The sequence below is a fragment of the Gigantopelta aegis genome, chromosome 3 (assembly GCF_016097555.1).
Source record: "Gigantopelta aegis isolate Gae_Host chromosome 3, Gae_host_genome, whole genome shotgun sequence".
In the NCBI taxonomy this organism is placed as follows: Eukaryota; Metazoa; Mollusca; class Gastropoda; order Neomphalida; family Peltospiridae; genus Gigantopelta; species Gigantopelta aegis.
Window position 1 is genome coordinate 45475252 of NC_054701.1, and position 25369 is coordinate 45500620.

A 25369-nucleotide genomic window follows, 5' to 3' on the forward strand; every position below is an offset into this window, starting at 1 on the left:
AGTGGTTCGATCCTGCGACGCGAGCTCCTCAAGCGAGCACTCACTTTATATCTATATTTTGACTTCGTATGCCCTTTTTGTCCAAAGGTATTATATACATGAATTCAATTTTATTTTATTTTAAGGTCAACAATACAACTATAACACAACCACAAGAAATTTGTAGTTCTATGGCAGAAGATTTTAGTCGAGTATTTAGCGACACAGAAGATGAACATTTTGATAACACTTTTAAATCAACTATTGAAAAGAAAGTTTCAGAATTTAAGCTAACTGCCGCTACAAGTAAAGATAGTGTTGATATTTCCCCCATTCTTGTTAGCAAAATCTGCTCTAAGCTACCGAATAACAAGTCTTGTGGGCCAAACAAAATATTCTATGAACACTTAAAATATGGAGGTTCTTATCTTTATTTTTGTCTTTCTCGGTTATTTTCCTTGGTAATAAACAGTGGGCACATTCCAGAAGGTTGGAATTCAGGGGTTTTAGTCTGTTTATTTAAAGGTCAAAGTAAGTCGAAATCCAGCAGAGACTCTTATCGAGGTATCGCACTTCTATCTGTAATCTTTAAAGTTTTTGAAAGAGTCCTGGAAACGTTAATGTCAGAACTGAACTCTTCAGAAAGTTTTCCTAATATTCACCAATGTGGTTTTCAGAAAGGCCTTTCTAGCATTGACACTTCGTTCATTCTACAAGAAACTATCAATCACTATAGAGAAAGAGGTGATGGAGTAATTGTTACATTTCTAGATAGTGCTAAAGCCTTTGATACTGTCTGGCACTCTGGTCTCTTGTGGAAACTTTCTGAAATTGGTATATCCCCCAAAGTCTGGCTTACTTTAGAAGCAATCTATTCAAACTGTAAACTACAGGTCTTAGTAAACAATAGTTTCTCTTCACACTTTCCTTTGAAAAGAGGATTGTGTCAAGGAAGCATACTATCCCCCAAATTGTATGTATTGTTTATTAATGAATTGCTGAATAATTTAACCCAATCCAACAAAGGTGCAATGATCCTGGATACTAGATTTTCTTGCCCAACTCAAGCAGATGACATCTCTATTATTTCTCCTACTCCAAGTGACATGCAAAATATGATTTCATTATGTGAGCGATATAGCGCTAAATGGCGTTTTACATGCTCTGCTTCTAAAACACAAGTTGTTGACTTCTGTAAGGATCCGGATACGAAACTTATTCTGTATGGAAAAGAACTGCCATGTTCAACAGCCATAAAACATGTTGGCATTAAATTACAAAGGTCTTTAAATAATTGGGACAGAACACTCGAGACTTGCAAAACTATAAAATCCACCGCCATGTCTCTAGTTCAGGCTGGTTGTCACTGCCGTGGAATTAATCCTGTAACTAGCGTCAAACTAGTTCATTCGCTGTGCCTATCAAAAGCCTTGTACGGTAGTGAATTATGGAATAATTTAAATACAAATGAACTATTGGCGTTAGAAAGAGCATATAGATTTGTAATAAAGATTATCCAGGGTCTTCCTAAAAGAACACGAACCGATTTTTGTCTTGGACTTCTTGGCAGTATATCCCTTGAAGGACATATAGATAGAAACAAATTATACTATTTAGGACATCTTTTGCGATGCCCCGTGTGGACTCTGGCTTACAAAATAGCAGTCACTCGACTACTAAGTTTTTAAAAATCAGTGTGTTCGTTCAAATATTGGCTTTGCAGCGGATATATACACAATTCTTCGTAAATATAATCTACTGCATCACCTCAACGAATTTTTTCTAACATCAGTATTCCCTAGTAAGCATATTTGGAATATAATTGTAAGAAAACATGTTTTAGAATTTGAGGAAACTAACTGGCAGTTACGAATTTCTTTAAACCCCGATACAACACATTTTCTAAAAATTCATGCCAATCTCGAAGTGCATAGAGCTTGGTCAGTTGCACGGTCAAATCCATCACTAAAGGAGCAAGCAAATCACTTGATAAATATATGTGCTACATGGAGGCCAAACTCAGTACACGGTATTTGTACGTTATGTACTAGTAACTATTCTGATCTTTTTACACACGTCATGACTAGTTGTTCATACTTAACAACAACCAGAGATACATTCTGGACAACGCTTCTTGATATCTGTCCTATTGACCTCAGTGTAGAATTACATAACTGCCCCGATGATATTTTTATTACAAAACTCCTGTCCTGTAAACCTCCAATAAATATTGATGATGAATCATCTATGTTATATAGTGAAACTGTCATACATTTCATTTATAAAATAACGCAAATATATTACGTTAACAATATGAAGACCAATATACTGTAGACAGTCATGACTGTCTGTTCTTGTGCAAATGTGCAGATCTTTATAGTGGTGTGTGTGTGTGTGAGAGAGAGAGAGAGAGAGAGAGAGAGAGAGAGAGAGAGAGAGAGAGAGAGAGAGAGAGAGAGAGAGAGAGAGAGAGAGAATGGCAGGGTGGCGAGTGAATTTATATGAGCGTGATTCTGATCAACCAATAACCTTTTTCATGTAATTCTCTCACCATGCGTTTATTCCCATGCCACTGTATATATTACCTATTATTTATTTTGTATCAAGTACTATGTATTATCCATTAATCATTGTGCATTGCCTTTTATGTATTATGTATGTATGATAATCTGTACTGTTCGAACTCTCTACAAGAGGAATAAAGAATATATATATTATATACATGAATTCAAATTTATTGGCGGGATAGTGCAAAAATATTACAGACAGTAACAAAGATTTATATATGCTATGTCACGATGTTGCTTCGTCATTATATACATATACTGAACAAAAAAAGAAACTTCCGATTTGTACATATAGTATTTGTTGTGTTAAAGAATTCATTGTGTAATGAAATTATATAGGTAGTATTAGCCTTGAGCTGTATTATCAGGATTCATGAATTTTATCGATTATTTTTGCACTGTTAATCGTCGACAACGTGAACTTCAATTTGCACGTGCATGCATGGTTCGACATGTCCCGTGTAGTATTCGGTCAATTTGTTTTACTTGACTTACTGACATTGTTGTCAAGTGAACGAAATGGCTTTAAAATTTGTAAAAAAATTAACGTTTTTCACATTGTAGCATGTTTAGTATGCCAAGAATACCCAATAATTTACGCGAACGGGCGATTGGCATGCTTGATGCTGGCATGTCGACAGAAGACGTTGCAAGGCATGTTGGGAGTTCTAGTCGAGCGATACGAAATATTCGCGTAAGATTTCGAACGACAGAAAGCACCAACGACTTGCCACGTCGTAGACGTCCGCGTGTTACAACGCGTGGTCAGACCGCTATATCGTGAACACTCATTTGCGCAATCGATTCCAAACTGCCACTGCTACTGCTGCTAACACACCTGGGCTTCATAATAACCGAATCAGTGGGCAAGCTGTTCGTAATCGTCTGCGGGAGAACGGTTTACATGCACGACGTCCTTACGTCGGATGCGTTTTAACGCAACGTCATCGTCTAAATCGTCTTAATTGGGCACGTGTACACACTCGTTGGATACGGCGACGCTGGAATACCGTTTTGTTTTCGGATGAATCCAAATTTTCTACTGTAGGAGAAATGAACGCTATGCTGACTGTTGTGTTCTTGAACGAGATCGTTTCGGGGGTGGGGGTTGTGTCATTGTCTGGGCAGCCATTGCCCATGGTTATCGTTCACCACTAGTCGTCATTGATGGCAATTTAAATGCTCAACGTTACCGTGATGACATTCTCGCTCATCACCTCATTCCTCTGTTCCATAACAATGCCAACATCTCGATTTTTCAGCATGATAATGCCACCTCTCATACAGCTAGAGACACTGTAAATTTTCTTAGGACAAATAACATTGATTTCATTGATGACTGGCCCGCTAAAAGTCCTAATCTCAACCACATCGAGTATGTCGGGGATAATCTGGACAGACGATTGAGGCGTCGTCCCAACCCACCCGCTAACGTCAACGAACTTCGTCAAGCGCTCATTCAGGAAAGGAACAATATTCCACAGGCAGAAATCAACACTTTAGTCAATTCTATGCGCCTGCGATGCACTGCAGTGGTCAATTCAAGAGGTTATTAAGTGGGTGGTTTTTTTAAAACCCCTACCACACTTGGTCAAAATTTCTCCCAGTTTCTGTTAAAGGGACATTCCCGACTTTTCTGCATTGTAAGATGTTTCAGACTAATAAAATATTTCTACTATTGAACTTACATATTAAATATACTGAAGGCCAAAAGAAACTTTACCATTTTCAATTTGGAATTTAAGAAAAAATTAATTGTTTTTAAAAAGTAACTCAATCCAAAACACATAGCCCAAACACAACAATAATGTATGCAGAAAATTATACCCGCCCACTGCACGTTTTGGGTGGGACACACAGAAAAGTGAAAAACTCGTGCACTATGAACAACAGCAATTGCACGTGCAATAAGGGTATAAAAACGGTTTAGACGGCATGTCAGACATCCACACAGATAAAAAAAAACACCATAGGAATGCCACGACTGACACCAGAACAACGCGAGAGAGCCCTGGGTATGATACAGATGGGAACCACTCATGCCCACATCGCCAGAACCTTCGGTTGTTCCCGTGTTACTGTTACAAACTTGATGCAACGCTACATGCAAACAGGGCAGACATCAGGCAGGCCAAGAACAGGCAGACCCAGGGTGACTTCGCCCCGTGATGACCGGTACTTGCGTACCTTGCATCTACGAAATCGCTTCCTGACAGTGACGTCATCAGCAATGAATACCTTAGGTCACAGGGTTAGTCGACAGACAGTGGCCAGGCGACTCAGGACTCATGGAATAAGGGCTTACAGACCATATAGAGGACACTTACTGACACCACAACATCGTCGTTTGAGATTGACATGGGCTAGGACTGTACTACGTTGGCAGCGACGTGATTGGCTGCGGGTTCTTTTCACTGATGAAAGCCGGTTCTCTTTGTTCAGAGTTGATGGCAGACAGCGTGTGTACCGCCGTAGTGGTGAACGAGTGGCGGCTTTTTGCGTTCAGGAGGTCGTGCCATATGGTGGAGGGAGGTATCTGTGCACAGGAAAGGACACCATTGGTCATCGTTCACGGAAACTTGACAGCTCAACGTTACAGGGATGACATTCTTCGTCCAACTGCAATACCATTTCTCCAACGGCAGCCACGTGGTTTCATTTTTCAGCAAGACAACGCCAGACCTCATATAGCCAGAATCGTATAGAACTTCCTTAGAGCCAACAACGTAAACGTATTGCCGTGGCCTGCACGCTCCCCAGACATGTCCCCCATAGAACACCCTCCAGCCAACCAACAGGAACTGATCCAGGCCCTTCAAGAAGAATGCCAACGCGTTCCACGTGACCTCATCAGACGACTGATTTTTTCTATGCGTCGGAGAATTATTGCTTGTATTGGGGCAAGGGGTGGTCACACACGCTATTAATGTGACTTGTTATTGAACTTGAGTGATTGTCTGTATGCTTTGCATGTCGTCCGTGAAGTTGAAAGCTCGATTTGTGTACACCACCTCGCTTTGGGAAAATGTGACGTCATTATCAGATGCTGAATGATACTCATTTTTAGTTATGTTAATGTTGACATATTGATCTAGTCAATATATTTTACCTCATGCGACTATCTTTTGTTGTTTTTACACCAGAGTGATTTAAAACTATGGTAAAGGTTCTTTTGGCCTTCAGTATATATTTACTTGTTTAGAATATCAGTGTCTGTATATTCAATGTGTTTCTGGTCTTCTTAATATTTGTAAGAAGCCCAAACTGAATTTTGTCTTCCAATAATTTCGTACGTATGAAAAAACATATTTTAGGAAATAAAATGAAATTTAACCTAGTACAAATAATAGAACGACCAGAAACACGTTTAATATACAGCCACCAATATATTATGCAGAAAAATATATTTGATGTGTAATTACAATCGTTATAAAGTCTCTGTTAGTCGCTAACATGTTAAACATTTCAGCAAACTCAGGAATGTCCCTTTAACCTATGGCCATGATTTTTGCACCAAACGATGCATCATGGAACACTCTTTAAACGCATATATAACAATTATTCCCCCGGTTTGTTTCATCAAGTTATGTTCAAGCAAAGTTAGCGGAAGTTTCTTATTTTGTTCAGTATATGTACCATATCGATGTATAATGGGTCCTACGACTAGTGTATTGAAACTGAATATGTTTTGTCAAGCCCAGTCGATTTCGGATAGAGGTGTCAGATTTCTTCTTGTACATAACGCCTGTAAAAATACTAACCCGTACTTTTAATGCACGATTAAACTTGACAAGGATCAAACAAAGGTCTGTGCCGTCAGAACTACCATAAGCGTACAAGACGGCAGGAGGCAACTGCCCCCCCCCCTGCCCCCCTGCCCCCCCCCTGCCCCCCCCCTCCCCCTAGCGCTGGAGCAAAACCTCAAATTCGGGCAAAAATTATACAGTTATTCTGGTAAAATGTGCTATCCTGAGACCTTTTTACCGTGTATTTTTATAATTTTACCCTCAAAATTAGTTGTAACCCATGTAAACATAAACAGTGATTCGTTTGCAATCCTATATTATAACATAGCTGTTTGGTAATAATGCTAATATGAATAAATGTTGTTATGCAGATTCGGGCATTTTCGTTTTATTCGGGCAAAAGCCAGTCTGCCTTTCTTACAACATTGGGAGCCCGTACGCCTATATCTACATCCTACCTACGCCAAAAAAACATAATAGTAGGGGCCTACACTAGAAAACACTCGAGACATAGGAATCTGATTCTGAGTACATGCCATGTATGTATTTATCTCAGCAATTACCTCTCTTTTTTGAAAAGGCATATCTGTTTTATTTATATTCTCTGGGAGTGGGTTACGGCAGACTTGGTGTAAGTTAATTGGTTTATTTGTAGCTAATAACTTTAAAGAGTAAGATACCAACGTTCAAGACTGGCCGCACTAGTCACTGCATGTCAAATCACTAATCGGAAGACACAGTTCCCAACTGACTATGCCGACCCACTACTGGGCACGACATTCTGTTATCGATGATCCAGTACTAGTATCTCCCTTCTCCCCATGCATTAAGATACCAAGGTACATTTAAGTTCAAGCCCGTAGGGAACCGAGAGGAGGGGGCCGGGGGCCTGTTCTTCAACAATTGAGAACGGAAATACACGCTTTTTCTCCTGCTCCCCCACTAGAGACCGTGTCCCCACCCCTCCGCACCACTCCCGATATCGTTTCTACATCCCTAATATGTATACGTATGCCAAGACGTTAGTAGGCCTACATTTCAGCAATTGGGGTGGGGTGGGCTCTAGGTCACGTATTAAATAAAAAGCACAATGTATGTTTATAATGTGATTACATTTTGATATATCAGTAAATTTGTTGCACTTATGTTTACAAGTTTACCACCACCCCTTTAAGACTAATATAAATAGTACACATTTATTTTACGATGTTCACATACAATAATCATACGAGGTGGGGCGGGGGTGGTGTGGTGATCCAACCAGTCTCTTTTAACCAATGTTCATTTGTCTAAACTCTGTAATTTTTCACATTTCTCTCGAAATTATTTATAAGCATTTAATGCATTAGATACATGTCCTAATGATATTAAAGTGGCTACCAGCGCGATTTGATTTACTTCCCTGCCTTCTACTTCTAGTATATTATGAATAGTAAACATTTGATGACGCAAACCCTTATCGCTATATGTAAATAATGATTCTATTGGTCAAGTCTCGGAGGCGTGATCCATATCCAGACTTTCCATTGGACCATAACTTAAAGTGCAAGCCAACAAAAATCTCTGTTATAAAGTAATGCCCTCGTAGGCACCCACGCATTTGAGTGATAATGGTGAGTAGAGCGAACACGTAGAAAAACAAATTTTGATAATATAATCACTGATTAAATATCGACTTACACTAAATGTCACCTTTTTATTTTTCAGACTTCATACACACACAAAGGACCCAAGGTATGTATTTTGCTAGTGGTGATGGTTAAACAGAAAACGAATCAAAAACATGAATCGTGTCCAAATGACCTTGAGATATAATACCACGTGTTGTTGATGGTTGTTTGTTGACGTTTTTCAGCCAGAATCCGGAAAATTCGTCTGCTTCGATCATGTGACATTTAGAGTCGGCAATGCAAAACAGGTAAGAAAATAACAGCAACACAATCATTTAACTACATTTATATACAAATATACAAATTAAAATTATTTTATAGTCCTTCCCAGCCTCCATGAACATTGTTTTTTTTAATTAAAAATAATTTCAGTTTCATTTGACAAAAAACAAAAACAAAATAAAAATCCCAAAAGCAAAATATTTTTGTGTGCAATTTAAAAAACAATCTGTTCAAAACTGACTGTAATGCATACTATAGTAAGAAAATTACGTGCTGGGAAGGACTATATAAGTAAAATTTATAAAATAGTCTTTAAAGTAGGGACCGCAGACACTTTTTAAATATGACAAGAATGATATTGAATCAATGATTGTTTGTTATACTGAAGAAATACCTTTAAGAGAATAAAAATTTAAAAAATTTAAATAAAATAAATTCAATTGGCCCTGACCCCCAAAATAAAAAAAATTGTAATCGGGGTAGGTTACTCCGTTTTGCAAAAAAAAACCCAAAACGTTTGGCACACTCATAATTTTAGGAATGTATTCATTATTTTCAAATAAAATACCATCAATACCATTAATATAATCGACTAATTGGTCATTATAATACCCATCCATCCCTAAAAAGGGTTCAACATAAGAAAACAGCCATTTTGTCGCATAAGCATATATCATACATGTGGAATGTAATAAAACTCATTTGTGCATTACAAATGAACATTACCATCATCGTCATGTGCTACATGTAGTAATCGGCAACTCCTCAATTGTTACCCACATTATCACAGCATGCTCAATTGTACAGAGAAAAGAGCATCAGTCGGCAGTAATATACAGGTCAATGGTCAATATGTAAGAGGACAAAATGTGTACCATTAATGTTGTATCTCTGTCAAAATGTCAACTTGTGTGTGTGTGTGTTATATGAGAGATAGAGAGAAGTGAGACAGAGAGACAGTGAGAGAGGGAGGAAAAGGACAGAGCAAGAGAGATAACAGATGTATGTGTTAGGTTTTGGGAAATTGAGTTTCATAATTACAAAATTTGGAATAATTAGAGAATGCTTCATTGTTGGTTGTATGGCTTATTAGCCAGCCTGTCTTTGATTTTGAAAAAATAAGTTAGTGGCATTAAAAAACAAAATTACATCACCCATGCTGTGTTATTGAGACAATTATATACACATTTAGTGCTGTCAAAGGTGTGCAAACAGTGGTTTAATTGGTGAAATGAAAAGTTGTAGAATAGTTACGATTTTGGGGAGTTTTTTTTACACATTAAGTATGTCAGAGTTGACATTTTTACCTGGGTACCACTTTAATAGATTACAGCCAGTGCTCCACAACTGGTGTAACAAAGACTGTGGTGTGTACTATCCTGTCTGTGGGATGGTGTATATAAAAGATCCCATGATGCTAATCGAAAAGAGTAGTCCATGAAGTGGTGACAGTGGGTTTTCTCTCAATATCTGTGTGGTTTTTAACCATATGTCTGATGCCATATAACCGTAAATAAAATGTGTTGAGGCATTGTTAAATAAAACATTTTCTTCCTTCCTTGCACTTTAATAGTTGATATTTTGACTTGACATTTTTTCCAGTGACATTTTGTCCTACATCCATTAATAATAAAGATGTGGTTATAGGGGTTATTTTTATGTGATTCCCTATCAACAGATATGTCAGGGCCACAATAAATGTACTCATAATTACATATCATTAAAAATGTAAATAAATATCCGCCATCTTGGATTGTAGTAAACACACAAACAGGATGATGTTGTTAGCAGGCGACCACAGTTATACAATAAATCAAAATCTCTAAATTTTGTCATGTACTGCAACAGTAATAAATTAAATATAATTACCTCACACAAATAAATACTTGCAATAACGACAACAACACTATTTTTCAATAATTAAATGCGGTATCATTACTTTTTCACTTTGCCACTGAATAAAACGTAAAGTGGCAAGTAACATGAGTTCTACATGTGCTTTTCAAAAATTGCATATGGCAATGGTGTAACAGATGTGGGTGGTGCTACCAGTCTTCTGGTGCAGTCTCTATTTAAAGTGCAGATCATAGTTTTTAAAATGCTACAACATATTTTTTACTACTAGAACAGTTTTTGATATTGTTTAAAATATCTGGTGTTAGTAATACTCTGGAATACATTTTTTATAATTCTAAAAACTCCACATGTATATAGATCTTTTTGAGTTTACTCATAACATTAAACTTGCATGTTATAGTGGCCAGCACAAATGCCTTAAAAAACCCACAAGAAACTGAGACTTGTATCTGAAACTATTTGACTTCATTTTGGATATTGGTGTCTGGTTTCCTTGCAGCATCTGTACTAGTCGAAAACAAAAAATCTAAGATATTGTGCATACATGGTCCCATTTGGTAGATCCTGAATTTAATGCAAAAAGTTATGTTTCTTTTCACATAGTCTTAGAGAAGAAATCCGCTACATTTTTCCATTGGCAGCAAAAGGATCTTTTATATCCACTTCCCACAGACATCACTTACCACAACCTATAATATACCACTGGTTGGGACAGGAAAACCTCCATCGGAGAATAGGTTCACCACAGGGGTTCAATCCTCCAACTAAAGCATGTTATGTGTGCACTCAACGGATTGAGGATCGGCCTCGGTGGCTTTTGGTTAGGCCATTGGTCTACAGGCTGGTAGGTACTGGGTTCGGATCCCAGTCGAGGCATGGGATTTTTAATCCAGATACCGACTCCAAACCCTGAGTGAGTGCTCTGCAAGGCTCAATGGGTAGGTGTAAACCACTTGCACCAGCCATGGTTTGTGCTATCCTGCCTGTGTGAAGCGCAAATAAAAGATCCCTTGCTGATAATCGGAAAGAGTAGCCCATGTAGTGGCGACAGCGGGTTTCCTCTCAAAATCTGTGTGGTCCTTAGCCATATGTCTGACGCCATATAACCGTAAATAAAATGTGTTGAGTGCGTCGTTAAATAAAACATTTCTTTCTTTCAATGGATTGAGCTTAATCCTGTCACTAATTGGTTTTTTTCTCATTCCAACCAGTGCACCACAACTGGTCAAAGGCCATATGTGCTTTCCTGTCTGTGGGAAAGTACATATAAAAGATCCCTTGCTGCATTAGGAAAAAATGTAGCAGGTTTCCTCTGATGACTATGTATCAGAATGATTAATTAATCAATGTGCTCTAGTTGTGTCGTTAAACAAAACTTTAACTTTGTCTAATAGATGCAAGTCCATGTTATTTGCTGTAATAATATGACACATTTATTTCTAAGTTATGTAAGTCGCAAGTTCGCATTTCTTCACCAATAGGTCATTATCACTGTTAAATAAAGATAGAAATGATGACATTGCCACAGTACCGACTTCATTTCTTATAAAATGTTCATGAAACTTAACATTTAGGAATAGGATCATGATATCTGAAATGAGTTTGCATTTTGCCTCTGTCAAAGGTCAAGGTCACTATTGCTAAAAATAGAAATTATGTCGACTAATTTTATTTTTTATCAGATTTTCATGAAATTTTGCAGTATTATTGCCAAACTGCAATGGGATTTGCAGCGTTTCTGGTGCCTTGGTGTAGAAATTTGTCTTAATATTTCATAATGGATTTTCCATGTTTATTAATATGAAACAAATTGCATCATTAGTTGAATTGGGTATATAATTAAATTATAAACAACAGGACTTTCTTGAGTAGCTTTTTTTAGTATTTCTTATTTTTAAATCACTTCACCTAATCATCAATTTCTTGTTTTATGGGGAAAACATCATGAATGAAGTATCGCAAAGTACTTATTGTATCATGGGCTATTTATTGTGATACGTATTGTATTGTGAGGTAGGTGTATCCTACTAATTGTTCCAAACATTACCCCAAAACAAGGACACTGTATATGTGTCATTCTAATGATTTTAGTTTGTACACTATAGAACAAATCGGAGAAATTAAGTCACTATTACAAAAAAAGAAAAGAAAGATAAAACACCATGTTACTATTCAAGACAGATAACTCTTGGTTCTTATTTCTTTTAGCCCAATAGCAATTTTAATTCTCAGGATTTTCAATATTTTTTTTATAAAACTGAATTGGTCTTTATTGGAAATTAAAACATACTGTTTCCTGATATTTAACTACAAGTAAGTCATTCTTTGCACCCTTGTTTTGGTTTCATGCATAATAAATATAACATATCCAAGGGTAATGTTTTGTTATGGTATATTTAACGAATGGTAGTTTTTATTTCTTTCATCTTTTGAAACTTAAACTTAATATTTTGTCTAAAATTAGGAAAAATAAAAACGTACTGATCTGTAAATGGCATTGTCTGCTCAATATACAACTCAGAAGTTTTGTGACAGGTCAAGCTTAGTAGACAGGTTTTTATTTAATGTGGTGAAACATTGTAAGCTAATTGTGAATTTGAATGAGTCAGTATGACAATAACAATAAGAGCTGGGTACATGACATTTCCGATTTAAGAATGCTGAATAAATTCCAATGCAAAATTGTTATTGAAAATGTTTTGTTTTAAAATTACTAACATGACTGTGTTTGAAGAAAACCTTGTAATTATTAAATCGTGAAATATGGATTTAAAGTGAAATAACAGTAACATATGTTATATTTATTGTGTACAAAGCCAAAACAAAGGTGCAAAAAGTAACTATCATCGACCTCAGGCAAAAAAGAGTTTTGATTGGTTTTAAAGGTGATGCCACACAATATGACTAATATTATCGTACACGGCACTCGTATCATGTGGCATCACCTTTACTTCATTATAAAGTTAACCTTTATATCTCAAGGCTATATTTGTTGCCTAAAATAAGGGGTGGCAGTAAAAATGAAAATGGGCACAGTAATACTAATAGTGAGTATTCTCTGGGTAAATAAATGGGGCACCTATTCATATTTTTCTGATGGGTGCAACTACAGTGAAACCCTACTAAACCGGACATGCTCTGGACCAAGTAAAATGTCCGGTTTTAAGGGGTACTGATATTTAAAAGAGGCAGTGAAAAACATCAATTTTCGAGAGAATTCTTGAATACAGTTTTTGAGAGGGTTCACTGATTCTCCTTTGGTAGGTATGGCAGGGCTTTAGATTGCACCAAAGCTGAGACAATTAAGAGTGGGTCCAAAATGGGTATGCCCAAAGTAAGCAAGCCCAAACTCAAAGTATTTCACCTCAAAATCAATGAAATGTTATTCTTTCTGCTGCCATTAGATTAAAATAACTTGAAATACATTTCTAAATGTGTACAGCTCTTGACCGACTGCTATTAATGAGATCTAAAGCCCTGTATGGCACTGAATAAATGTTAAATTTCATTGTAAAACAAATGGATAATATAATAAAACATTAAATAAGTGAAAAAAGAGAGAAAGAAATGTTTTATTTAACGATGCACTCAACAAATTTTATTTACTGTTATATGGCGTCAGACATATGGTTAAGGACCACACAGATATTGAGAGAGGAAACCCGCCGTCGCAACTTCATGGGCTACTCTTTTCGATTAGCAGCAAGGGTTCTTTTATATGCACCATCCCACAGACAGGGTAGTACATACCACTGCCTTTGATATACCAGTCGTGGTGCACTGGCTGGAACGAGAAATAGCCCAATGGACCCACTGACGGAGATCGATCCCAGACAGACCGTGCATTGAGCTAGCGCTTTACCACAGGGCTACGTCCCACCCCATTAAATAAGTGTGTCATCAGTTTCAATTTATAATAACCATAAAATTAAAAACTTTTATTATAAAACTGAGACATTAAAAAGAATATTACCTGTAATTCTTTTGAACCATAGTCAACTTAATGAGTTCAAGATTCATCCAGGGACAGGGCCTAATATGTTGGCAAACTAAATGTTATAGCCACTTTATATAAAAATTAGCAATTATTGGAGAATTTGGCTGTGGGCGGGGTGAGTCCTGTTCATCATTTAAAATGTTTATATAATAGGAAATTCTATGACGGTCTTTTGCCCTGTTTTTCAACATCACAAATATTGATTAATTGTATTTGGTCTTGTTTTCGTAGACATTCTTCTGTGTGTTGCTGACAGCTGTTGCTCATACATTCATTGACAATAAAATAAGATACCACTGTACACAGTGCACCAGATGTTGGCTAGTGTTTACAACAGTCCTTCGATGTCAAGTTAGATTTGCGACTGATAGTCTAGCTTATAACCACTCCAATTTTAATAACCGTAACAGCATTTTAAAATAATCTACATTTGTGGGTGGGGTTTTTTCAATTTGAGACTGGTCATCAGTCTCATGACTACATTATTAAATCATGTACAAATATATGAAGTGTCCAAGCATATAGACGTACAGGCTCCCATTTTTGTAACGGAGATTTTTGCCTGAATTAAACAAAAGTGTCCCAATCTGGATTACAATGTTTATTCATATTAGCATTGCTGCCAGACAGCTATATATAAGGTTGCAAACAAATCGCCACACAATTTTACATGCATTACAACTAATATTGTTGGTAGAATGGTGAAAATACATGGTGAAAAGTGTTCAGGCCAGATAATTTTGCGGGAATTTCTCTATTGTTTTTGCCCGAATTTGAGGATTTTCTCCAGGATTGGGGGGGGGGGGGGGGGGGGGGGGGGACAGTTACCTCCCCCATCTCGTACGCTTATGGGTCCAAGGGAATAACCTATAATGTCCAAATAGATAATCAGTATTATAAAGGTCATTTATGTCGAGGTCACAATGACTTGATAAAATAAAAATCTACAATTACGGTGGAATGTAAAAAAAAAAGGGATATGAAGTGCACACGAAGCTAAATAATGATACAATTTCCTGTCATTGAGTGTAAGTTAAAATTTATTGGCATTCGAATATGGTTTTCACACATCACTCATTGACATAACAATCGTGTTCGAAAAAACCAATAAAATAGCCTCTATATATATATATATATTTTATTTTATTTAAATCCAATTTTGTGCTTTAATATAAAATAATTTGTTAAAAGTTTTTAGAAACCTGTCATGCAGCTGCTATATATTGCATTAACAATTGTCACTCATCATCAAGAACAATTTATATTTGATTTGAGCAAATCTGACCAATGGAAATCTGATTTAATAAATCTGAGCTTTACACCAAACTATTTCCTTAACTATTTTTAAATCTTTGATTGATTTATATCATAAAATGTACAACTGAGAAGTGATTTTTATTTTTTCACTTGTATATATTGTTCTACTGTCATTGATAACTCTGGCAATGAATTTAGCTTTCATACACTTCCACCAGACTGCGGTTTAGACTAGTAGTGACATGTTACGGATTATTGTGGCAGATGCCAGCTATAGGTAGTACTAAACCAAATAACATCCAGCTGGTTCAAAGTTCAAGCATTTTCATTTTAACTTATTTCCGTGCTTATATTCAATTAAGGTTCAAACACAATGTCTTGGGCACACACACCTCAGCTATCTGGGCTGTCTGTCCAGGACAGTGGGTTAGTGGTTAGTGAGAGAGAAGAGGGTGCAGTGGCCTTGCACCTACCCATTGAGCGCTCTTAAGAACTCCAGCTCTCGGTTAGAGCCGGTACCAGGCTGTGAACCCTGTACCTACCAGCCTGTAGTCCAATGGCTTAACCACTGCGCCACAGAAGCCGGTAAAGTTCAAGCAATTAATACCACCAGTCCTGACATTGGTGATAAATGTGAAAGTGTTTGTTGTGATAAAATGTTGGTTCCTCTGGCCAGTAAATTCCTGAAATTTAATTTGAACTAGTGACAATGTACCAACTACCATAATTGTGCTTGAAACATGGGCAGGGTCCTACTAAAAATTGCACGATAGTTTTTGTTCTGAACTAGGGTAGGCATAGACTCTACCTGAAATGAGCAGCTTAACCCACAATTTGTTTCTGATTTATTTTAAGGGTGAAGGGTTTTAGTATTTATATCTGTGGTGTGCATGTCGATTAATACGCTGCATGTAGTTGTTACAAGTTACAGCCACTTATGTTACTTTTGTCGTCTATGAGATTTGATTTGGTGGTCTACACCCTAAAATGTAGTCATTACGTTGAACAAACATAATACTGGACTGAATCTCAGGGATCAAACGACTCATTGCCAAACTAGCCAATTGCTAATTTGTTATTACACAAAGTGGCTACAACATTTATTTTTAGAATACCCATTTTTTTTTTAATTTAGCCACTTTTTAATGATATAATTTACATATCAGAAAAATGGTTGACTCAAATTTCTTTCCATAGTGAGCCCTGGACTTCCGTTTTTAAATCTGGAATTTTGTTTTATTTTATTGAGCCTGTAAACATTTTAAATTGTACTGTAAAAAAATTACACTAATCTAGTTTTTGTTTTTTAAAAGAGATTGCTAATTTTGTTGATTTAAGACTGATTGCTTTATTCATGATTCCTTAGATGCGTTTGATTTGCCCCTTGTGTATTAAGTGATTAAGCTGCACACCATACATGAGTTGTCTTTGTAATTTCTTTGGTAATAAGTTAAAAAAACATTTACGGGCCATTATAGTGAAAAGTTGTTTTCTTTGGAAATACATGCATAAATCTTTAATAAACTTTTATTTTTGGGAAATATGGATGGGGAAACAAAGTCCTTTATACAAAGTTAATTTAATTTTGGTCTTAATTTTGAACGTGATCTAAGTTGACAGTTTTATATACTGTAACATACAGGTGATTTTTCATTTTTTCCTGGTTTGAAAATAATAGCATTTTGTCGTTATTGATGACCGTTTGATCTGGGTTTTAGGCAGCTTCGTTCTACTGTACTCGAATGGGCTTTGAGCCCTTCTTGTACAAGGGCCTGGAAACCGGCAGCAGACAGATAGCAGCCCATGTGGTGAGGCAGAACAAGGTAAATACACAACCGTATATACAGTACAAGGTAAATACATAACAGTATATATACGGTACACGGTAAATACACAACAGTATTTATACGATACAAGGTAAATACTCGACAGTACATATATATACGATACAAAGTAAATACACAACAGTAGATATACAGTACATGGTAAATACACAACAGTATATATGGTGTACACGGTAAATACATAAACAGTATATACGGTACAAGGTAAATACACAACAGTATATAGGGTACACGGTAAATACACTACAGTATTTAGGGTACAAGGTAAATACACAACAGTATATATGGTACACAGTAAATACACAACAGTATATACGGTACAAGGTAAATACACAACTATATATATGGTACAAGGTAAATACACAACAGTATATGTATGGTACAAGGTAAATACACAACAGTATATATGGTACACGGTAAATACACAACAGTATATATGGTACACAGTAAATACACAACAGTATATACGGTACAAGGTAAATACACAACAGTATATATGGTACACAGTAAATACACAACAGTATATACGGTACAAGGTAAATACACAACAGTATATATGGTACAAGGTAAATACACGACAGTATATGTATGGTACAAGGTAAATACACAACAGTATATATGGTACACGGTAAATACACAACAGTATATATGGTACACGGTAAATACACAACTATATACGGTACAAGGTAAATACACAACAGTATATATGGTACACAGTAAATACACAACAGTATATACGGTACAAGGTAAATACACAACAGTATATATGGTACGGTAAATACACAACTATATGTATGGTACAAGGTAAATACACAACAGTATATACGGTACAAGGTAAATACACAACAGTATATATGGCACACTGTAAATACACATACGGTACAAGGTAAATACACATATACGGTACACGGTAAATACACATTATATACGGTACAAGATAACTACACAACTATATATGGTACAAGGTAAATACACAACACTATACAGTACAAGGTAAATACACAACAGTATATACGGTACAAGGTAAATACACAACACTATACGGTACATGGTAAATAACACTACATGTATATACGGTACAAGGTAAATAACAACACTACATGTATATACGGTACAAGATACAACACAACAGTACATACAGTACAAAGTAAATATACAACATTTGTACATTTGAAATAGGTCTTTATGCAACAAAATAACCTTTCAGTCATATTTATTATGCTGCAAAAGTCACCTTTTAAAACAATTGCCATAGGCAGGCTCAAAATTGCCATCGGTGAACTGTTTCACCAATGGTAATTTAAAAAGAAAAAGCTGTCTGTGACAAATTGTTACATTCGAGCACAGAAATAAGACTAACCTTTGTTTTCATTACATGAGGTTCTAATTAATTATCATTGTTTCTGTTTTTCAGATTTTATTTTCATTCCAGTCAATGTTAGAGCCATATACACCACAAGGTATGAGGGTGTTCTCAAAGTATCATTTGGTGTTATTTCATGTTGTTAAGTGTTATCTGTTCCTTAGTTTCTCCAGTTAATGTTGGAGCCATATACATCACAAGGTATGGGGGTATTAACAGGGTATCATCTGGTGTTATTTCATGTTGTTAAGTGTTATCTGTTCCTTAGTTGTTTCAGTCAATGTTAGAGCCATAAGGTATGAGGGTATTCTCAAAGTTAAAGTTTGTTTAATGACACCACTAGAGTACATTGATTTATTAATCATCGGCTATTGGATGTAATTTTGACATACAGTCTTATTTAGAAAGGAAACATGTTTCCATTAGTAGCAAGGGATCTTTTATATGCACCATCCCACAGACAGGAAAGCACATACTGCGGCCTTTGATATATACCAATCATGGTGCAATGGTTGGAACAAGAAATAGCCCAATGGGTCCACTGCTGGGGATTGATCCTAGACCGACCACACATCAAGCGAGCGCTTTACCACTGGGCTATGTCCCGACCCGTATTCTTAAAGTATCGTATGTTGTTAGTGTTATCTGTTACTTAGTTTCTTACAAAATAAAGTGATTTCTTTCACTAAAACAATCTTTTGCTTAAACAAGCTTATTACAGGTTTCTGAGATTTAAAGATTGGCATAACACATTTAATTTTTTTGGTAACTTTACAAACTTGCAAAACGATATCCTATATTTAAAGTTTAAAGTATCAAGGGATCTTTTATATGCATTTTCTGACAGACAGGTCAGCACATACCTTTTATGAAATATGGATTTCAAGTGAAATTGCTGTAATATATGCTATATTGTGTACGAAGCCAAAACAAAGGTGTGAAAAGAGACTGTCGTCAACCTTATTGTCTCATTGTTACAAAGTTGGAAGTCCAAGATTTTGTATATACATGTATTGTATTAATTTTCTGATGGCAACGGTGTCAACATTTGCCTTTAGCTCTGACAATGTTGTATATTTGCATTTAGCTCCATTTTCACAAACTGTAAGTCATAGATCAATAAAGCTTCGTCAATATTCATCTTGGTGCATGTTAACAATTTATAAAGTGAATTTAAAAAAACAAATTGTTTAAGAACTTGGTTAATTATGAATGTTCTTGTTATATCACAAATTATTTCTTTATTTCGAGTCATTTAATGGTAGGTGAAACATTTAATTCTCCAGAAATACTGTTTGGCTATAATTTGTAATTAAATATTTAATTACTTATTTGCTCTATGATTAGATAATGGTAGGTGAAACATTTAATTCTGTAAAATTCTTGTTTGGCTGTAATTTGTAACTAAATAATTAAAAATCCAAAAGTTATTTGCTCTATGATTTGTGTAAAATATATACTTCGAGAGAAAAATAATTTTATGTTTATATTTTTTCCTTCAGATTTTGGTGACCATTTAGTCAAACATGGAGATGCTGTGAAGGACATTGCGTTTGAAGTTGATGACCTGGATGCCATTTATGAGGTTTTGTAGCAATTTATGAATACTAGTAGTTTGTAGCACATCATGTTTTTCGTAAATATTTAAGAATTTACTGCAATTATTTTTTGGTTCATGCAAGTATGAACTGAAAAAACGATGTGCACATACAGGGGTTCATACAAAATCTGGCTAGTTACAGAAAAGTAGTGGGAGTCGGTGTTGGGGCAGGGGAGGGTAGGTGTAGTGTAATTTTGTTTGGTTCATAGAGTTATGAACAAAAAAAAGTAAGCACCTCTAGTCCAATCAGATTGCCGTAAAGTGTATAGACGGATTTGTTTTTTAATTCTATATATCTATAATTATAAATGTTTATAAATTTTGATTTTGTAGCTTATAATTGCATTACTTTTCTTTTGTTTGTGTGACACAATGACAGATTGAGAAAACTTTATCATCTCCAGTATCACTGACTGTGAATTTCACATATTGGGGTTATAATATGGGCCTATTCAGCAATTACATAATATAAAATCTGGCATTTTTTCACCATATAACATTTTGTAATACTAATACTGCTATATATATCGGTCTTGTCAACCTGTTCCCTCTTCACTATCACAGTGCAAAGCTCAAAATTTAGTTGGGGAGTGCAGGGAACATTTTGTTTTCAAAATCTTGATTAGCGATATTTCTTGTCAACTGGAAATTGATCAGTAACTACTGTTTAATGTTTTAGAATTATGTAGCAATCTCTGAAACTTGTTTAGCGAATCTCGACGAGATGCTGAACAAAATGTTCGCTGGAGTGGGAAGCAAACTTTGCTTCTTGAATTTTAAGATGGAAACAATAATGCGGAGGATTGAAGAAAATACCGATAATAAGAAAGATCTATATTAATGTTTCTGAAAATAAAGAGGTCTCAATATATCTATAATACTTTAAAACAAAATAAAGAAAGACTGAAAGCAAGAACATCTTGTGTACATGATTATCAGAAAGTATAATGTGCCTGCTCTGAAGGTTTTACCTTGCTGTGATGTACTTTGATCAACATTATTGTTGGGGTTTTTAAAAATGTATTTTTGTTTTATTTCCTTGGTAACAAATACTATTACAGTGAAACTCGTTCTAAACTGGAACCAAGTAAAGTCTGGTTTAAAGAGGTATCCGGTTTGTAATGATAATATTTCAAAAGTGCCCATGAAAATGTCTGGTTTTGAAGGAAGTCCATTTTTTGTGAGGGACCCATTTTGAGAGGTTTCGCTTTAGGAAGAAAAATCAGAAATTATTCTGAAAATGTTATTTACCCTAACCATTTTCTAATGCATCCCATGACACTCCTTCCCTTTAGAGCATTAAGTTTTAAACAGCCCCTATATTCTGAAATTATCAACATTTTCATGACAATACAAACCTTTCAGTAGGGAATAGTTAATGATGTTGAACGATGAAACAAAATGTCCTGTAGTTTGTTTATAAACAAATAAGAATACTATAAATAGAAAATAATAATGTGTCCATTAGATACCATTTATCTCAAAAGGAGTTGTTTTAAAATGTATCTAACAAGCGAAAGTGACACGAATGTATTATTCTATTTGTTACATATCCTCAAAAACCAGGTTTTAAGCAAATTTTAACATCTTTATCGACTGAAAGATATTTACAACCCTTTGCACTTATAGCTGACTTACGCGTCACAGACACATGATTGCTAGGTTAACTATATGTCACAGTGTAATCGATTTCCACCGTGCTGTTTTTTTATTGGGCGTATGGCATTGGTGACCTGGCCATCACCTAGGAGTATGTCTTGAAATTGTTAACACATACGTGTGTAAACAACTATGTATTATCAAAAATAACGCATGGTGTTTTCATCAACGGGCGTGTAAGAATTATAATTACTATGTTTTGCTGGCCTCTCTTTTTTCTTCATCTTCTCATATATATTTTTACTATGCTTATTCTCTCTTTCTTTGTATGCACTGTACACTTGTGAACATGTTGACGGTAGTGAATGGTGTCTAACGTTTGACTGTTTTAGTTAAGCAAGTAACAAAGTGTTCTGTTTGATACTCTAGCGTGCTATGGCTTGTGGAGCAGTTATTGTCCATGAACCATGGGAGGAGTCTGATGAACATGGCACCATTCGGATGGCCACTGTTCAGACATACGGCGACACAACGCACACGTTTGTCGACCGATCAAAATACAAGGGTCCTTTCATGCCAGGATACAGGTCCGAAAAGAAGAAGGATCCCGTTTTGAACAAACTGTATGTATTTTCAAAAATCTTTGCAGTATTGTATATTATAGAATTCTAAGATATTAAACAAGCTACCATATGGTTTGAAAATTTATGTACTGAGTAAAATGATTTTCATTCGTCACAAATTTTTGGGTGTGTCATTACAAAAAACATTTCTTCTTTGTTCCTTGAATGCTGAGAGAAAGAGGGAGAGAGGAAACCCGATACAGCCACATGGATTAAATGAATGTGCTAGAAAAAATACCAAAGTTTCAACTAAAAATACTTCTTAAAGGCCGAAACCCAGATATTTGCATCTAAAAATGATATCAATTATTAGATGAAATTATTTTACCACAACCGGCCTCGGTGGCGTCGTGGCAGGCCATTGGTCTACAGGCTGGTAGGTACTGGGTTCGGATCCCAGTCGAGGCATGGAATTTTTAATCCAGATACCGACTCCAAACCCTGAGTGAGTGCTCCGCAAGGCTCAATGGGTAGGTGTAAACCACTTGCACCGACCAGTGATCCATAACTGGTTCAATAAAGGCCATGGTTTGTGCTATCCTGTCTGTGGGAAGTGCAAATAAAAGATCCCTTGCTGCCAATCGGAAGAGTAGCCCATGTAGTGGCGACAGCGGGTTTCCTCTCAAAATCTGTGTGGTCCTTAACCATATGTCTGACGCCATATAACCGTACATAAAATGTGTTGAGTGCGTCGTTAAATAAAACACTTCTTTCTTTTTATTTTACCACAATAAAATAAAATTTGTCAGTGGTGTTTAAAATAAGCAATTGGCGAATTTGGCGAGTGCCAGAGCTAGCCCTTACACAGCAATTTTATATGTTCATCTTTGACAGGTCATGTTATGTTATGGTGGTGTCCATCTGTGAACATTTTGTAAACAGAGCATATCTTTCTTATCACTTCATACAGGATTACCAAACGTTCTATGCAAATACAACTTGGGGTTGCACTGTGTTGCATAAAATAACTACATCACTGTCACCTGCTTTTTACACATTTTTGTATGGTTCATGTAAAATTGAAATGGATGACATTCCGAGTTTAAAACTGTGGAATAATTTCATCTTGACACACTGAGGGATAAATGCATATTGTTAAATCTGCATGGTGTTCTAGATGGCAAATAAACTCATTTTATGGTGCGTGTGTCCTTTTCAGCCCTGCCGTGAATCTATTGCTCGTGGACCACATTGTCGGCAATCAGCCAGATAAGGACATGGTTAATGCTGTAGAATGGTTTGTATTTATTCACTGATCATCAGTTGATTTGATTGAAACATATTTAATTGCATATATAATATATACAGTGAAACCTATCAACACCGGACACTTTTTAAACCGGAATTCTAAGAAAACCGGATGTTTTATGGTCCCGTGATTTACCCATCTTTTAACACTGAAGTTTACCTCTCTAAACTGAACACCAGGTAAATAATTTAGTCCCAGTGTGTATAGTCCCCTATTGGGGACTATAGATTTCATCTCTGTCCTTCTGTCTGTCTGTCTGTCCGTCCATCCCATCTGTCCCAAATATAGTTTTCCTCATGTTTTTTCCACAGTGCCTTGAGATATTGAAATTTTGTGTATAGCTTTATCATGTACTATTACAGATGACGTGTGGCTTTCATGGTGATTTATCCATTTTTGACATATGGCCCTTGAACTTCGGCGATATAAAAATTAATTTTCCAGACTTTTTTTTTTGTAATACCTCAAGATATCGATCAGTGTTCTCGCTGCTCCATTTAAGTGGGGTGGCCCACCCCACTATTGCATTTTGCTGCCCTCCTTTCACGTTCTTCGCCATCCTTTATTTTTCTGCACCCGTCTTTATTTTTAAGCACCCTACTATATTTTACAGCACCTATCTCCGCTATTTCCAAATGCACACTTTTTTTCCACACACAAAAAAAACCAACGATTAGTCTGCATACTGGACATGAAAGGAAACAAGCCGCGTTGTGTACGAAAAAGCAGTTGACGAAACATTTACAACAGTTACCATAATGTAATTTAACAGTATTTTTAACATCCTCTATTTTGTCCCATACCTGTATCCATTTATATGTGTAATACACACAATAAAAGTTATATTTTATTTGAGCAATTATTATTTTTTTTTTTTTCTGGATTCAGAAATCTCCGACTGAAAAACCACTTATTTGGCACCAAATTTGATCAGAATGGTCATTCTGTCTTTTGTTTCCACTAACTATAGTCAGATATTTTGTCCTCCATTGCAGATTTAATTGATTGTAACTGATGATTTTTACTTGTCATTTCTATCATTTCTGTCATTTGTATTTTTTACGGATTCGGCAATCTCTGATTGAAAAAACCTCACTTATTTGGCGCCAAATTTGTTACGTGATCAGAACAGTCATTCTGTCTTTTTTTCCACTAACTATCGTCTGATATTTTGTCCTCAATTGCAGTTATAATTGGTTGTAACTGATGATTTTTACTTTCTGTCATTTTTGTCATTCTGTTTATTCAGCAGTTCTTTATAAAATATTGTAAACTTTTCATTTTGGGGGGATATCACCGCTTATAAAAACAACGGAAGTGGTAGTGTTTATCATTAAAATCATTGAGTGCCAAATAATATATACACCACCTTTACAAAAACGAAACTGGCAATAATATTTTAATCTTTATTAAAAATAACAATATTAAAACTTTGATTGGTTCAGCAAAATCGGAACTGCCCGTGAATGTCAGAGCGATAACATCTCCGGATCAATTAAAAGATGAGTCTGCTTGTATTTTGTATAAACCTTTTTGCACTTTTTTGTAGGCAAAATAAGGAGTATGTCTTTCTACAAAGTCTACCAACACAAAACAATATGATAACCAAGCCTCCCCCCCCCCCCCCCCCCCCCCATTTTTAACAAAATTTTCTTTGCTTTTTGTTGATTGTTTTGGGGGGGGGGGTTAAGGGTGTGGTGCCGCGCTGCTACCCTCCTTTAATTACCACCCAGTGAGAACACTGTCGATATGAAATTTTGTATATAGCTTTATCATGTACCGTTAAGATTACGTTG

General features: G+C 35.9%; 2 protein-coding genes across 2 annotated transcripts in view; both read left to right on the top strand.

Moving 5' to 3' along the window:
- The first annotated feature begins 4521 nt into the window (after window positions 1-4521).
- Window positions 4522-5151, top strand: LOC121368667. Its single transcript, XM_041493406.1, has one exon. It carries the CDS (start codon window positions 4522-4524, stop codon window positions 5149-5151), a length of 630 nt encoding a protein of 209 aa, XP_041349340.1.
- A 2722-nt stretch (window positions 5152-7873) lies between these two features.
- Window positions 7874-25369, top strand: part of LOC121368114 (4-hydroxyphenylpyruvate dioxygenase-like) — a 31401-nt gene continuing 13905 nt past the window's right edge. The window contains exons 1-8 of the mRNA XM_041492685.1: window positions 7874-7905; window positions 8000-8026; window positions 8148-8210; window positions 17014-17118; window positions 18554-18599; window positions 20005-20087; window positions 22131-22324; window positions 23484-23561. Coding sequence (XP_041348619.1) covers window positions 7903-7905; window positions 8000-8026; window positions 8148-8210; window positions 17014-17118; window positions 18554-18599; window positions 20005-20087; window positions 22131-22324; window positions 23484-23561 — 599 coding nt within the window. The 5' untranslated portion in view covers window positions 7874-7902. The remainder of the gene's footprint in view (window positions 7906-7999; window positions 8027-8147; window positions 8211-17013; window positions 17119-18553; window positions 18600-20004; window positions 20088-22130; window positions 22325-23483; window positions 23562-25369) is intronic.

Bases quoted from the DNA above. Each gene is read 5' to 3' on its own strand.
- LOC121368667 (XM_041493406.1), top strand. From the start codon at position 4,522: ATGCCACGACTGACACCAGAACAACGCGAGAGAGCCCTGGGTATGATA.